Source organism: Staurois parvus, unplaced genomic scaffold (genome assembly GCF_062004578.1).
Source record: "Staurois parvus isolate SC_StPar_1 unplaced genomic scaffold, SC_StPar_1.0 ptg001201l, whole genome shotgun sequence".
Classification (NCBI taxonomy): domain Eukaryota; kingdom Metazoa; phylum Chordata; class Amphibia; order Anura; family Ranidae; genus Staurois; species Staurois parvus.
Genome location: NW_028318997.1, coordinates 238,830 through 253,630, shown reverse-complemented (window position 1 = coordinate 253,630; position 14,801 = coordinate 238,830). Strand labels below are relative to the sequence as shown.

Below are 14,801 nucleotides of genomic sequence, written 5' to 3'. Positions count from 1 at the left end.
CCTCAGTACTCCTTTCAGCCCTGATGGAAGCAGTGAGCAGGCTCTTGGTAGGAGTGTGCGGTGTTCATTCACCTTTTTATTTTTTCTGAAAAGGTAACAAAGCTTGCATTTCAAATAGAAAGTGGTACCGCCACTGAACTCTATCCATTCAAGTAACACAGGCTGCACAGACTGCTTTTCAGAGGGGGCGACAATGATAGCCGCATAAGTGATTGAGCCCTTAGCTTGTCAGTCATGGCTTACAGCGTTACTAAACCCAGGACCCCGCAATTACTACATCCGCTCTCCCCGGACCCGGCATTCACTACATCCACTCTCCCCGGACCCCGCATTCACTATATCCGCTCTCCCCGGACCCTGCATTCACTATATCCGGTCTCCTCGGACCCTGCATTCACTATATCCGCTCTACCCGGACCCCGCATTCACTATATCCGCTCTCCCCGGACCCGGCATTCACTACATCCGCTCTCCCCGGACCCCGCATTCACTACATCCGCTCTCCCCGGACCCGGCATTCACTACATCCGCTCTCCCCGGACCCTGCATTCACTATATCCGCTCTCCCCGGACCCGGCATTCACTATATCCGCTCTCCCCGGACCCGGCATTCACTATATCCGCTCTCCCCGGACCCGGCATTCACTACATCCGCTCTCCCCGGACCCGGCATTCACTACATCCGCTCTCCCCGCACCCGGCATTCACTACATCCGCTCTCCCCGCACCCGGCATTCACTACATCCGCTCTCCCCGCACCCGGCATTCACTACATCCGCTCTCCCCGCACCCGGCATTCACTACATCCGCTCTCCCCGCACCCGGCATTCACTATATCTGCTCTCCCCGGACCCCGCATTCACTAGATCTGGTTCCCTGGATCCCGCATTCACTAGATCTGGTTCCCCACAGTACACAAACATGGAAATGCAATTAATTTAATTAAATATAAATTGCTAAATACCTTTTCTCATCAGCAGTATATAGCAGGCTTGTGACTACCATCAGTGTTCAGCAGAGCACTGGTTAAAGCTTGTAGGAGGAGTTTGCTTTCTGCTCTAGGAGGATGCAGAACCCCTTACCTTCTGTTTGACCTGTGCTGATCACATGCACTCTCCCAATACAAAAAAAACAAAAAAAAACCCTCTCTAGCAATAGACACCAAACTCAGCACGTGCAAAATGCCTTCGGTTCAGTCTGTCTTATCAGGAGATGAGAGGTGGTCTCTTGAAAAAGGGGAGGAACTTAGAAGAAAGGATCAAAGGTCCTTTTTACACAATGCATAGGATTAACCCCTTAGGTTCCACAGTGAGTACAACAAGCATGCTTTACTGCATCTACAGACTGATTGTACTGTTGTGGGTTTAGTAACACTTAAATACATCCAGCAACCAACCCAAAAAACGTTTGTGTGTCTTGGATTCTAAATCTAATTTGAACCCATACAGTGATTATGTGATCAATAATAAGGTGGCCCTTTTTAGAAAAAGCTTCACAAATACCGAGTCCCCAAATAGAGTGGGGTTCCAAAATGCAATGCACAGTACCAATCAAAAATGTATATAGATCGCGCTAAAGAGGCACTAACCTATAGAAAGCAGCCTCACGAGGAAACCAACTGCAGCATATTGTGAAAAGAGATTTTTGCAATATCCTGCAGTTTGGTTTCCTTGTGAGGCTTCTTTCTATACATTTTTGCTTAATACACCCAACCCTGCCTGCCGAAATTGCCATCAATCAGGTGCTCATGGGAGTCTTCATTTATGGTGAAACCTTCCCTTTCTTCTTGAGCCTAGCTTCACACGTATGCTGTGCGGGAAACGCAGGCTCAAGCCGAATCGCACGTGAATGGCGCAGGAACGCAGTGCGAGTTATAGTGCAAAGAACGTGCAGACAGACTCACCAGATCTCGCTGATCTTCCTGCACCAAATCCATCTTGTGTACCAGGCAAAACACCTTGGCATCCGGAGAGTTCTGCAAGATGGCTTCTAAACAGGACTGATAGTAATGCATGTCCTTCTCCAGCTCACGGCTCTCAACGTCAAAAACGTAAATGAGAACTTCAACGTTGCGGAATATGTTGTCCCGCTGACTGGTAAAGTAATTCTCCATGAACGTGTCCTGACTGAATGACAGAACGGAGAGAAAAGGAAAAACAGATCACTCCATCCTCACTGCAACAATTACAACTTTATCTAAATGTCAGAACTCAATCGGAACAGACTGTCTTTTTGTGGGTTACTGTCAAAGCATAGTCTGTAGATGGGGAAACAATACTCCATCAGTTAAGGACCGCCCTATAGTGTGAGATTTTATATATATATATACACATATACATATATACACATATACACACACACACACACACACACATATACATACACACACACACATATACATACACACACACACACACACACACACATATATACATACACACACACATACACACACACATATATATACACATACACACACACACACACACATATACATACACACACACATATATACAGTGAAGGAAATGCGTATTTGCTCCCCGGCTGATGTTGAATGTTCGCCCCTCACACAGAAATGATCGGTCTAACAATGGAATGTTCGCCCCTCACACAGAAATGATCGGTCTAACAATGGAATGTTCGGTGTAACACTGAGAGACAGAATACAACAACAAATTCAGCAGAAATGCGTCTAACAAATGATGACGGATCTGCATGTTCATGAGGGAAAGAAGGATTTGATCCCCTATCATTCAGCAGGATTTCTGGCTCCCAGGTGTCTCTCATACAGGTAACAAGCTGAGATTAGAAGCAGTCTCTTAAAGGGAGTGCTGCTAATCTCATTGTGTTACCTGTATAAACGACACCTGTCCACAGGAGCAATCAAACCATCAGATTCCAAACTCTCCACCATGGCAAAGACCAAAGAGCTGTCCAAGGATGTCAGGGACAAGATGGTAGACCTACACAAGGCTGGACTGGGCTACCAAACTATGGCCAAGCAGCTTGGTGAGAAGGTGACAACAGTTGGTGCAATCATTCGCAAATGGAAGAAACACATAACAAGTGTCAGTCTCCCTAGGTCTGGTGCACCATGCAAGATCTCACCTCGTGGAGTGTCAATGATCATGAAAACAGTGAGGAATCATCCCAGAACTACACGTGAGGATCTTGTCAATGATCTCCAGGCAGCTGGGACCACAGTCACCAAGAAAACAATTGGTAACACACTACGCCGACAAGGACTGAAATCCTGCAGTGCCGCAAGGTCCCTCTGCTCAAGAAAGCACATCCAGGCCCGTCTGAAGTCTGCCACTGAACATCTGAATGATGCAGAGGAGGACTGGTGGGAAGTATTGTGGTCAGAGGAGACCAAAATCCAGCTCTTTGGCATCAACTCAACTCGCCGTGTTTGGAGGAATGCTGCCTATGACCCCAAGAACACCATCCCAACTGTGAAACATGGTGGTGGAAACATTCTGCTTTGGGGATGTTTTTCTGCTAAGGGGACAGGACAACTGCACCGCATCAAAGGGACGATGGACGGGGCAATGTACCATCAAATCTTGGGTGAGAACCTTCTTCCCTCAGCCAGGGCATTGAAAATGGGTCGTGGATGGGTGTTCCAGCATGACAATGACCCAAAACACACGGCCAAGGCAACAAAGGAGCGGCTCAAGAAGAAGCACATTAAGGTCCTGGAGTGGCCTAGCCAGTCTCCAGACCTTAATCGGATTGAAAATCTGTGGAAGGAGCTGAAATTCGAGTTGCCAAACGTCAGCCACCAAACCTTAATGACTTGGAGAGGATCTGCCAAGAGAAGTGGGCCAAAATCCCTCCTGAGATGTGTGCAAACCTGGGGGCCAACTCCAGGAAACGTCTGACCTCTGCGATTGCCAACAAGGGATTTGCCACCAAGTACTAAGTCATGTTTTGTGAAGGGGATCAAATCCTTATTTCCCTCATGAACATGCAGATCAGTCATCATTTGTTAGACGCATTTCTGCTGAATTTGTTGTTGTATTCTGTCTCTCAGTGTTACACCGAACATTCCATTTTTAGACCGATCATTTCTGTGTGAGGGGAGAACATTCCATTGTTAGACCGATCATTTCTGTGTGAGGGGCGAACATTCAACATCAGTAGGACGCATTTCCTTCACTGTATATGTATGTACATGTGGTGTCGCATATACACACACATTTGATACCCGCAAATAGCAGCACGGGTAGGGCTCACGTGCCCCCTACCCAGAATGCAAATTATTTATATACACACACACACATATATTCGCTGTAGCAGTATATCTGCTATAGGGTGGTTGGGAAGCTGTTAACCCTTTGAGGACCGTAAGATTTTGGAACGCCAAAAGAATCAATTTTTTCGTTTTTAAAGTTCGTACACTTCAGTTGCTGTAACTAAGCCATTTCATGAAATAATTGGCAAAACGCTAGATCCATTTGTTGTTTGTTGATAAGAACTAATATTTTGACTCAAACCAAAAAAAAAAAAAAAAAAAGTTTTAAAGTTCTTAATCAGGTGATACACGCAATTAAAAACATGGGACAAATACGTCCCTTGGTCCTCAAAGGGTTAAGGAAGAAAAGAGAAAAAAAAACAAAAAAAAAAACACCACCACACTGACAGTGGGAGCCAGCCCTCTAAGGGGATCTTAACCCTTTGGTGCCGGTGCCTCCCGGCCCTCCAAGGGGTTTCTGACCCTGGGAAGCGGGGCAGGGTTTAGGGTCATGTGACCACCGTGATTAGCGGTGTTTAGAAAGGTCCAAATCGTAAGTAGTGATTCAGACCTCTCGATGAGGTGCCGGTAAATGTCCCAGGAACACGCCATCAGCACACGTTTGTTTACTTTTGGCAGGCAAGCATGCGGCCGCTTGGCATCAAGGCCCAGGCAAGATGCCACATTTGTGTACCGTCGACGTCATCAGGTTATTACCAGAGGGGTTTTTTTGGCTTCTCCATCATGTGGTCACTATAAATAGCAGTCACAGTGCTCACATGATTGGCAGCCCATCCAAAAGGCTCTTGTTAGTAATTAGAGACTGAGATCTGTTGGTGACAGTGACCACAGTACTGGGGGCAGGATCACAGTGCAGAACAGACACTGACTGGACCCATCCACATGGCAGAAGAGTGTTAAAGCCCAGCACCCCGTTGCAGCATAAACGCATGAGGCCAAATCTATTTAGACAAGATAGAGTACGAAAAACCATCTACTCCGCAACCTACTTGGCTCAATAATACCTTACTTACCCACCACAATCCCAAAGATTTAATACCAGGTTACCCAAGAATCGCACGTGAGAGTGTTCGACATCAACTGCACGGGAAAGATACAAATGATCACATTGTGGCTGATTCTCGTTTACATAAATATACAAATGATCACATTGTGGAGGATGTTTGTTTACATCAATATAAAAATGATCACATTGTGGCAGATGCTCGTTTACATCAATATACAAATGATCACATTGTGGCTGATTCTCGTTTACATAAATATACAAATGATCACATTGTGGAGGATGTTTGTTTACATCAATATACAAATGATCACATTGTGGCTGATGCTCATTTACATCAATATAAAAATGATCACATTGTGGCAGATTCTCGTTTACATAAATATACAAATGATCACATTGTGGAGGATGTTTGTTTACATCAATATTCAAATGATCACATTGTGGCGGATGCTCATTTACATCAATATAAAAATGATCACATTGTGGCAGATTCTCGTTTACATCAATATACAAATTATCACATTGTGGCTGATGCTCGTTTACATCAATATACAATGATCACATTGTGGCTGATGCTCATTTACATCAATATACAAATTATCACATTGTGGCTGATGCTCGTTTACATCAATATACAAATGATCACATTGTGGCTGATGCTCGTTTACATCAACATACAAATGATCACATTGTGGCGGATGTTTGTTTACATCAACATACAAATGATCACATTGTGGCTGATGTTTGTTTACATCAATATACAAATGATCACATTGTGGCTGATGCTCGTTTACATCAATATACAAATGATCACATTGTGGCTGATGCTCGTTTACATCAACATACAAATGATCACATTGTGGGGGATGTTTGTTTATATCAACATACAAATGATCACATTGTGGCTGATGTTTGTTTACATCAACATACAAATGATCACATTGTGGCGGATGTTTGTTTATATCAACATACAAATGATCACATTGTGGCTGATGTTTGTTTACATCAACATACAAATGATCACATTGTGGCGGATGTTTGTTTATATCAACATACAAATGATCACATTGTGGCGGATGTTTGTTTACATCAATATGCAAGGTTTTGCTCCAAGCAAATACTTACTTGTAGCCCCCAAACGACGAGTGTCCCGTGCGATGTAATTTGCAAAGATAATGGATCTCATGCTGGTCTTCCCAGACCCACTCTTCCCCATCAATAGCACCTGTAAAAATAGTAGAGGGACATCCAAATCATTAAAACCTCCATCTAAATATCCTACATTAGTCAACATGATTTGATTTTATAAATCACTTCCAATATTTTAAAATCTGCAACAATCATTAAAAAAATTCTGGAGCTCCTTGTTTACACACTTCCTGTTATAGGGTGACAACGCTCTCAGATGATTTAACCCCTTTCCTGAACAGGCCATTAATTGCGATTTGGCGCTGCGCACTTTAACTGACAATTGCGCGGTCATGCAACGCTGCACCCAAATGAAATTTACGTCCTTTTTCCCCCCACAAATAGAGCTTTTTTCGGTGGTATTTGACCGCCTCTGATTTTTATTTTTTGCGCTATAAACGAAAAAGACCAACAATTTTGAAAAAAAAATAATTTGACTTTTTGCTATAAAACCTATCCAGTAAAAATAAAAAATTTTTTATAAAATTTAAGGCAAAATGTATTCTGCTCCGTGTCTTTGCTAAAAAAAAAAATGACAATACGTGTAAATTAATTGGTTTTCGTGAACGTTTTAGCGTCTACAAATGGCGGTATATATACACACTGGGATTTTTTTTTTTTTTTTAAATACTAGTAATGGCAGCGATCAGCAAATTAGAGTGGGACTGCGGCGGGCATTCTTACACTTGGCAGGAACAGACGAACTGCCACTGAAGCCCCCAGTGATCAGCGCTAATGAAAAGCACTGCCACTGTACTAATGGCACTGGGCAGGAAGGGGTTAACATGTGGGGCGATCAAAGGGTTAACTGTGTGCTTTACTAGAGACATGCTGCTGTGCAGAGAGATACAAAGCAGCATGTCCTTGCTGGTAGGAGAGAGACCTGTGTTGTTTACACACAGACCTCTCCCCTTTCACTGTTCCTCGGTGATTGCCGGGTGCTGGCGGGGAATCTCCGGAAGGTACAAGGTGATCGTCAGCTGCTGGTAGGTGAATTGGCTCCTGTCTAAATTGGCCCTAGTATGTGTATGTATGAATGTGAGTTAGGGACCTTAGATTGTACGCCCCTTGAGGGTTAGGGACCTTAGATTGTACGCCCCTTGAGGGTTAGGGACCCTAGATTGTACGCCCCTTGAGGGTTAGGGACCCTAGATTGTACGCCCCTTGAGGGTTAGGGACCCTAGATTGTACGCCCCTTGAGGGTTAGGGACCCTAGATTGTACGCCCCTTGAGGGTTAGGGACCCTAGATTGTACGCCCCTTGAGGGTTAGGGACCCTAGATTGTACGCCCCTTGAGGGTTAGGGACCCTAGATTGTACGCCCCTTGAGGGTTAGGGACCCTAGATTGTACGCCCCTTGAGGGTTAGGGACCCTAGATTGTACGCCCCTTGAGGGTTAGGGACCCTAGATTGTACGCCCCTTGAGGGTTAGGGACCCTAGATTGTACGCCCCTTGAGGGTTAGGGACCCTAGATTGTACGCCCCTTGAGGGTTAGGGACCCTAGATTGTACGCCCCTTGAGGGTTAGGGACCCTAGATTGTACGCCCCTTGAGGGTTAGGGACCCTAGATTGTACGCCCCTTGAGGGTTAGGGACCCTAGATTGTACGCCCCTTGAGGGTTAGGGACCCTAGATTGTACGCCCCTTGAGGGTTAGGGACCCTAGATTGTACGCCCCTTGAGGGTTAGGGACCCTAGATTGTGCGCCCCTTGAGGGTTAGGGACCCTAGATTGTGCGCCCCTTGAGGGTTAGGGACCCTAGATTGTACGCCCCTTGAGGGTTAGGGACCTTAGATTGTACGCCCCTTGAGGGTTAGGGACCTTAGATTGTACGCCCCTTGAGGGTTAGGGACCTTAGATTGTACGCCCCTTGAGGGTTAGGGACCTTAGATTGTACGCCCCTTGAGGGTTAGGGACCTTAGATTGTACGCCCCTTGAGGGTTAGGGACCTTAGATTGTACGCCCCTTGAGGGTTAGGGACCTTAGATTGTATGCCCCTTGAGGATTAGGGACCTTAGATTGTACGCTCCTCGGGGGTGGGGACTGATGTGAATGTACAATATATATGTAAAGTGCTGCATAAATGGATGTCGCTATACAAGTCCCTAATAATAGGGACTGTAGGTGAGAGGAGCCTTCTGTCCCAGCAGATGGGGTACATTTGCAGTGTATGCATGGATTGCACAGATGTTACATTTGGTCGGGGTACAGACGACCTTTTACACAGATGATACGCCTGTGTGTGTGAGAAATGTCTCCTGCGGTGTACACATTACCTTTTTCTTCATGGCGGAGCTGGGCATCACACAGAGGAAGGAATCTGCACAGAGAGAACACAGTCAGGTTACTACACGCTGGACCAGAATCACCCCACCCCACTTTGGGGTTCCAAGTCGAATGACAAGTGGCACCCCAATGACTACCATTCATCACTGTGCGACTTCAAGTCACAGCGACTTGAAAGAAGTTCCTGCACTACTTTGGTCTGACTTTCATGTGGCTTGAGGGCCTTAGACTCCAATGGAAACCCTCCAAAGTCACACCTGAATGATATACATGCGACACTGTACAGCACAGTCATCCTTGGTCAAAGCCAAAGTTGCACTGATCGTCGTGTCAGAGTCACAATGCAATAAGGAAAATAAATAAATAAAAATATCGCACAATTTGGAAGTCGCACAAGTGTGAATGGAGCCCAACGCAAAGGGCACACCCCGATAATGCAGATCATGGGGGATCACACAGGAGAAAGAATTCCTGACTCTTCAAATAATTAGATTGGTCCAATTTGCATTAGGGACCCAAATAAGGGACAGAGGAGGGATTAGGTATCTATAGAGGGACAGCACCCCGACCCCACCCCTCCCCAAATGAGGGACAGGAGGGATTAGGTATCAATAGAGGGACAGCATCCCCCCACCCACAAATGAGGGACAAGAGAGATTAAGTATCTACAGAGGGACAGCACAGCTCCCTCCCAATTGAGGGACAGGAGGTAGAAGGTATCTATAGAGGGACAGCATCCCCCCCCCACCCCCAAATGAGGGACAGGAGGGATTAGGTATCAATAGAGGGACAGCACCCCCCCCAAATGAGAGACAGGAGGGATTAGGTATCGATACAGGGACAGCACCCCCCCCCCCCCCCAAATGAGGGATTAGGTATCTATAGAGGGACAGCACCCCCCACCCACAAATGAGGGACAAGAGAGATTAAGTATCTACAGAGGGACAGCACCCCCCCCCCCACCCCAATTGAGGGACAGGAGGGATTAGGCATCTATAGAGGGACAGCACCCCCCCAAATGAGGGACAGGAGGTAGTGGGTATCGATACAGGGACGTTCCCCCCCATCCCCAAATGAGGGACAGGTGGAATAAGGTACCGATACGGGGACAGTCCACCCCCCCCCCCCCAAATGAGGGACTAGGTATCGATAGAGGGACAGTCGTCCATTCCCCCTCCCCCCAAATGAGGAACAGGAGGGATTAGGTATCGATACAGGGACAGCACCCCCCCCCCCCCCCCAAATGAGGGATTAGGTATCTATAGAGGGACAGTTCCCCGACCCCCCCCCCCCCCAAATAAGGGACAGAGGAGGGATTAGGTATCTATAGAGGGACAGCACCCCCCACCCACAAATGAGGGACAAGAGAGATTAAGTATCTACAGAGGGACAGCACCCCCCCCCCCACCCCAATTGAGGGACAGGAGGGATTAGGCATCTATAGAGGGACAGCACCCCCTCCCCCCAAACGAGGGACAGGAGGGATTAGGCATCTATAGAGGGACAGCACCCCCAAATGAGGGACAGGAGGTAGTGGGTATCGATACAGGGACGTTCCCCCCCATCCCCAAATGAGGGACAGGTGGAATAAGGTATCGATACGGGGACAGTCCACCCCCCCCCCCCCCAAATGAGGGACTAGGTATCGATAGAGGGACAGTCGTCCATTCCCCCTCCCCCCAAATGAGGAACAGGAGGGATTAGGTATCTATAGAGGGACAGCACCCCCTCCCCCCCAAATGAGGGACAGGAGGGATTAGGTATCTATAGAGGGACAGCACCCCCCCCAAATGAGGGACAGGAGGTAGTAGGTATCGATACAGGGATGTTCCCCCCCCATCCCCAAATGAGGGACAGGTGAAATTAGGTATCGATACGGGGACAGTCCAGTCCAGTCCACCCCCCCCCCCCCCAATGAGGGACTAGGTATCGATAGAGGGACAGTCATCCATTCCCTCTCCCCCCAAATGAGGGACAGGAGGGATTAGGTATCGATAGAGGGACAGCACCCCCCCCCTCCCCCCCAAATGAGGGATATAAAGATCTGGTTCCAAAAAAAAAAAAAAGGAAAGGACAGTTCCCACGAATGAAGGACAGAGCGATTTGGAACTGAAAGACAGTCCTCTTACATGACCACAAGAGAGATTTGGTTTCTATAGACGGCCAGTCCTTACAACACAGGGACTGAATGTTCTGATTCTTATATAGGATGATTTTCCCCTCTATAGGCATCAGAGGTATGAGGTTCCCTACAAATGAGGGACAGGGGAATGTGGTTCCTGGAGAGGGACAGTACTCCCAAAATGTAGGATATGGGGATTGAGTTCCTATACAAAGAGGTCCCTGGGAGACTTGTTTCCTATAGAGGGACAATCTCTACAAATAAGTTCCTGTAGAGGAACAGTCCCTACAAAGATTTGGTTCTGAAAGAGACCTCCCCATCCCCCAAACGAAGGACAAAAGGGATTTGGTAACTATGCAATGAAAGTCCCTACAAATAAAGGACAGGGGGATTTGGTCTCTATGGAAGGACAGTCCCTACAAATGAACAGGTGGATTTGGTCTCTATGAAATGAAAGTCCCTACAAATAAAGGATGGTGGGGGGGGGGGGTTGGTCTCTATGGAAGGACAGTCCCTACAAATGAAGGACAGGGGGATCTGGTGCTTATGGTGGGACAGTCCCTACAAATGAAGGAAAGAGGGATTTGGTCCCTATGGTGGGACAGTCCCTACAAAAGAAGGACAGAGGAATGTGGTTTCTGTAGAGGGACAGTCCTCCTAAATGAGGTCTCTAAAAAAGAATGAGGGACAGGAGATTTTTGTCCTACAGAGGGATAGTCCCTACTAATTAGGACAGAGTGATCGGATTTCAAAAAGGTGCAGTCCCTACAAACCAAGGACAAAGGAATTTGGTTTTGAAAGAGCAAGAGAGAGACAGCCCTTCCCCTCCCCCTCATGAGAGAGAGATTTAGTTCCTATAGACAGACAGTCCCAACAAATGGTCAGGCAGATCTGGTTCCTAACAGTCCCTCTAAATGTAAAAGAGGGATTTGATCCCTAAGGAGAAACAGTCCCTACAAAGGAAGGACAGAGGGATGTGGGTCCTGTAGAGGGACACACAGATTAAGTTCATATACAAAAAGTATAAAGAAATATCAGACATTTGTCCTGTAAAGGGACAGAGAAATGTAGTTTCTAGAGAAGGACAGTCCCTACAAAGGACAGAGGGATATGACCAGGAAAGAGGGAGGGATTAGGTTCCTATAGGGACAGTCTCTACAAATGAAGGACAGAGGGATTTGGTCCTTATAGAAGGACAGTCCCTAAAATAGAGGAAGAAGGGATTTGATTCCTGTAGCGGGATCCGGCCCCCTACGGGCGACCACCGACCGGCCGAGGGATCCGGCCCCCTACGGGCGACCACCGGCCGAGGGATCCGGCCCCCTACGGGCGACCACCGGCCGAGGGATCCGGCCCCCTACGGGCGACCACCGGCCGAGGGATCCGGCCCCCTACGGGCGACCACCGGCCGAGGGATCCGGCCCCCTACGGGCGACCACCGGCCGAGGGATCCGGCCCCCTACGGGCGACCACCGGCCGAGGGATCCGGCCCCCTACGGGCGACCACCGGCCGAGGGATCCGGCCCCCTACGGGCGACCACCGGCCGAGGGATCCGGCCCCCTACGGGCGACCACCGGCCGAGGGATCCGGCCCCCTACGGGCGACCACCGGCCGAGGGATCCGGCCCCCTACGGGCGACCACCGACCGAGGGATCCGGCCCCCTACGGGCGACCACCGACCGAGGGATCCGGCCCCCTACGGGCGACCACCGACCGAGGGATCCGGCCCCCTACGGGCGACCACCGACCGAGGGATCCGGCCCCCTACGGGCGACCACCGACCGAGGGATCCGGCCCCCTACGGGCGACCACCGACCGAGGGATCCGGCCCCCTACGGGCGACCACCGACCGAGGGATCCGGCCCCCTACGGGCGACCACCGACCGAGGGATCCGGCCCCCTACGGGCGACCACCGACCGAGGGATCCGGCCCCCTACGGGCGACCACCGACCGAGGGATCCGGCCCCCTACGGGCGACCACCGACCGAGGGATCCGGCCCCCTACGGGCGACCACCGACCGAGGGATCCGGCCCCCTACGGGCGACCACCGACCGAGGGATCCGGCCCCCTACGGGCGACCACCGACCGAGGGATCCGGCCCCCTACGGGCGACCACCGACCGAGGGATCCGGCCCCCTACGGGCGACCACCGACCGAGGGATCCGGCCCCCTACGGGCGACCACCGACCGAGGGATCCGGCCCCCTACGGGCGACCACCGACCGAGGGATCCGGCCCCCTACGGGCGGACGACCGGCCGACCGAGGGATCCGGCCCCCTACGGGCGGACGACCGGCCGACCGAGGGATCCGGCCCCCTACGGGCGGACGACCGGCCGACCGAGGGATCCGGCCCCCTACGGGCGGACGACCGGCCGACCGAGGGATCCGGCCCCCTACGGGCGGACGACCGGCCGACCGAGGGATCCGGCCCCCTACGGGCGGACGACCGGCCGACCGAGGGATCCGGCCCCCTACGGGCGGACGACCGGCCGACCGAGGGATCCGGCCCCCTACGGGCGACCACCGACCGACCGAGGGATCCGGCTTCCTACGGGCGACCACCGACCGAGGGATCCGGCCCCCTACGGGCGACCACCGACCGACCGAGGGATCCGGCCCCCTACGGGCGACCACCGACCGACCGAGGGATCCGGCCCCCTACGGGCGACCACCGACCGACCGAGGGATCCGGCCCCCTACGGGCGACCACCGACCGAGGGATCCGGCCCCCTACGGGCGACCACCGACCGACCGAGGGATCCGGCCCCCTACGGGCGGACGACCGGCCGACCGAGGGATCCGGCCCCCTACGGGCGGACGACCGGCCGACCGAGGGATCCGGCCCCCTACGGGCGGACGACCGGCCGACCGAGGGATCCGGCCCCCTACGGGCGGACGACCGGCCGACCGAGGGATCCGGCCCCCTACGGGCGGACGACCGGCCGACCGAGGGATCCGGCCCCCTACGGGCGGACGACCGGCCGACCGAGGGATCTGGCCCCCTACGGACGACCGGCCGACCGAGGGATCCGGCCCCAAACGGGCGACCGACCGACCGAGGGATCCGGCCCCCTACGGGCGACCGACCGAGGGATCCGGCCCCCTACGGGCGACCGACCGAGGGATCCGCCGCTATGGACGACCGACCGATCCAGCCCCCTACGGACGACCGACTGACCGAGGGATCCGGCCCCCTACAATGGAGGTCAGGCAGGCTGTTACCTGTAGCTGGACTCTCTGCCGTTTCCCTGTCCTCTCCCTCAAGTTCCCTATCCCACCCCTCCCCCTCTCCAGGGCTGGGACCCTCCATCTCCCTCACACCTCCTCCCCTCCCCCACCCTTATACCCTTCTCCCGCCATTACACCCAATCATCCCCCCAATACTCATCCCACAACTCCACTCCACCTCACACACCGCGCTCCGAGACCCGGATGTCTCCTCGTCACATGACTACACACATCAGGCTGCCTACGTCAGGTTCACGTGACCGGCCGTGTGGTGGGCGTAGCGGTATCGGCGGAGGGGCCGTACGGGGGAGTGGGCGGGGCGATAGCGGCTGGGTTCTCAGCTTGATCATTTATAGAGGCGGAGCTGTGTAGACTGTAGGGGCGGGGCTCTGCTGTGTATGGTGGTGTAGAGCTGATAGAGGACTGCGCATGCGTAGTAAGTGTTGGAGCAGGGCTTGTGTGCTTTTATGTCAGGGCCAATACAACAATGGCAGTTCCCTTCTTTATACAATATTTTAAATATTTACATTTTTTTAAATGAATTTTTATGGTTGTATCTCGTGAACCGGCTTCCTGTGAGGGGGTGACAACTCTTCTCCCGTGGTGTCCCTGTAGGTTCCACGTTGTCACGTCCCATAAATGGCGTAGGGGGAGTGCAGACCATGTAATGGAGAGCACGTATGGGCAGTGCAGACCGTGGAGTGTAGACCG

At 51.2% G+C, this 14,801-nt stretch overlaps 1 protein-coding gene across 2 annotated transcripts in view; it reads right to left on the bottom strand.

The window, feature by feature from the left end:
* Nucleotides 1-14,385, bottom strand: part of LOC149438243 (ras-related GTP-binding protein A) — a 30,257-nt gene extending 15,872 nt beyond the window's left edge. Inside the window, exons 1-5 of one of the 2 annotated variants that reach the window (XM_089660097.1) lie at nucleotides 14,278-14,385; nucleotides 8,727-8,770; nucleotides 6,390-6,489; nucleotides 5,272-5,338; nucleotides 1,904-2,126 (exon numbers count right to left, since the gene is read on the bottom strand). In XM_089660097.1, the coding sequence (XP_089516223.1) occupies nucleotides 1,904-2,126; nucleotides 5,272-5,338; nucleotides 6,390-6,489; nucleotides 8,727-8,753 (417 nt within the window). In that variant the 5' untranslated portion in view covers nucleotides 8,754-8,770; nucleotides 14,278-14,385. Of the gene's footprint in view, nucleotides 1-1,903; nucleotides 2,127-5,271; nucleotides 5,339-6,389; nucleotides 6,490-8,726; nucleotides 8,771-14,268 lie in introns of both variants that reach the window. The other variant, XM_089660098.1, reaches the window with a different exon arrangement.
* Between the last annotated feature and the right edge of the window lie 416 nt (nucleotides 14,386-14,801).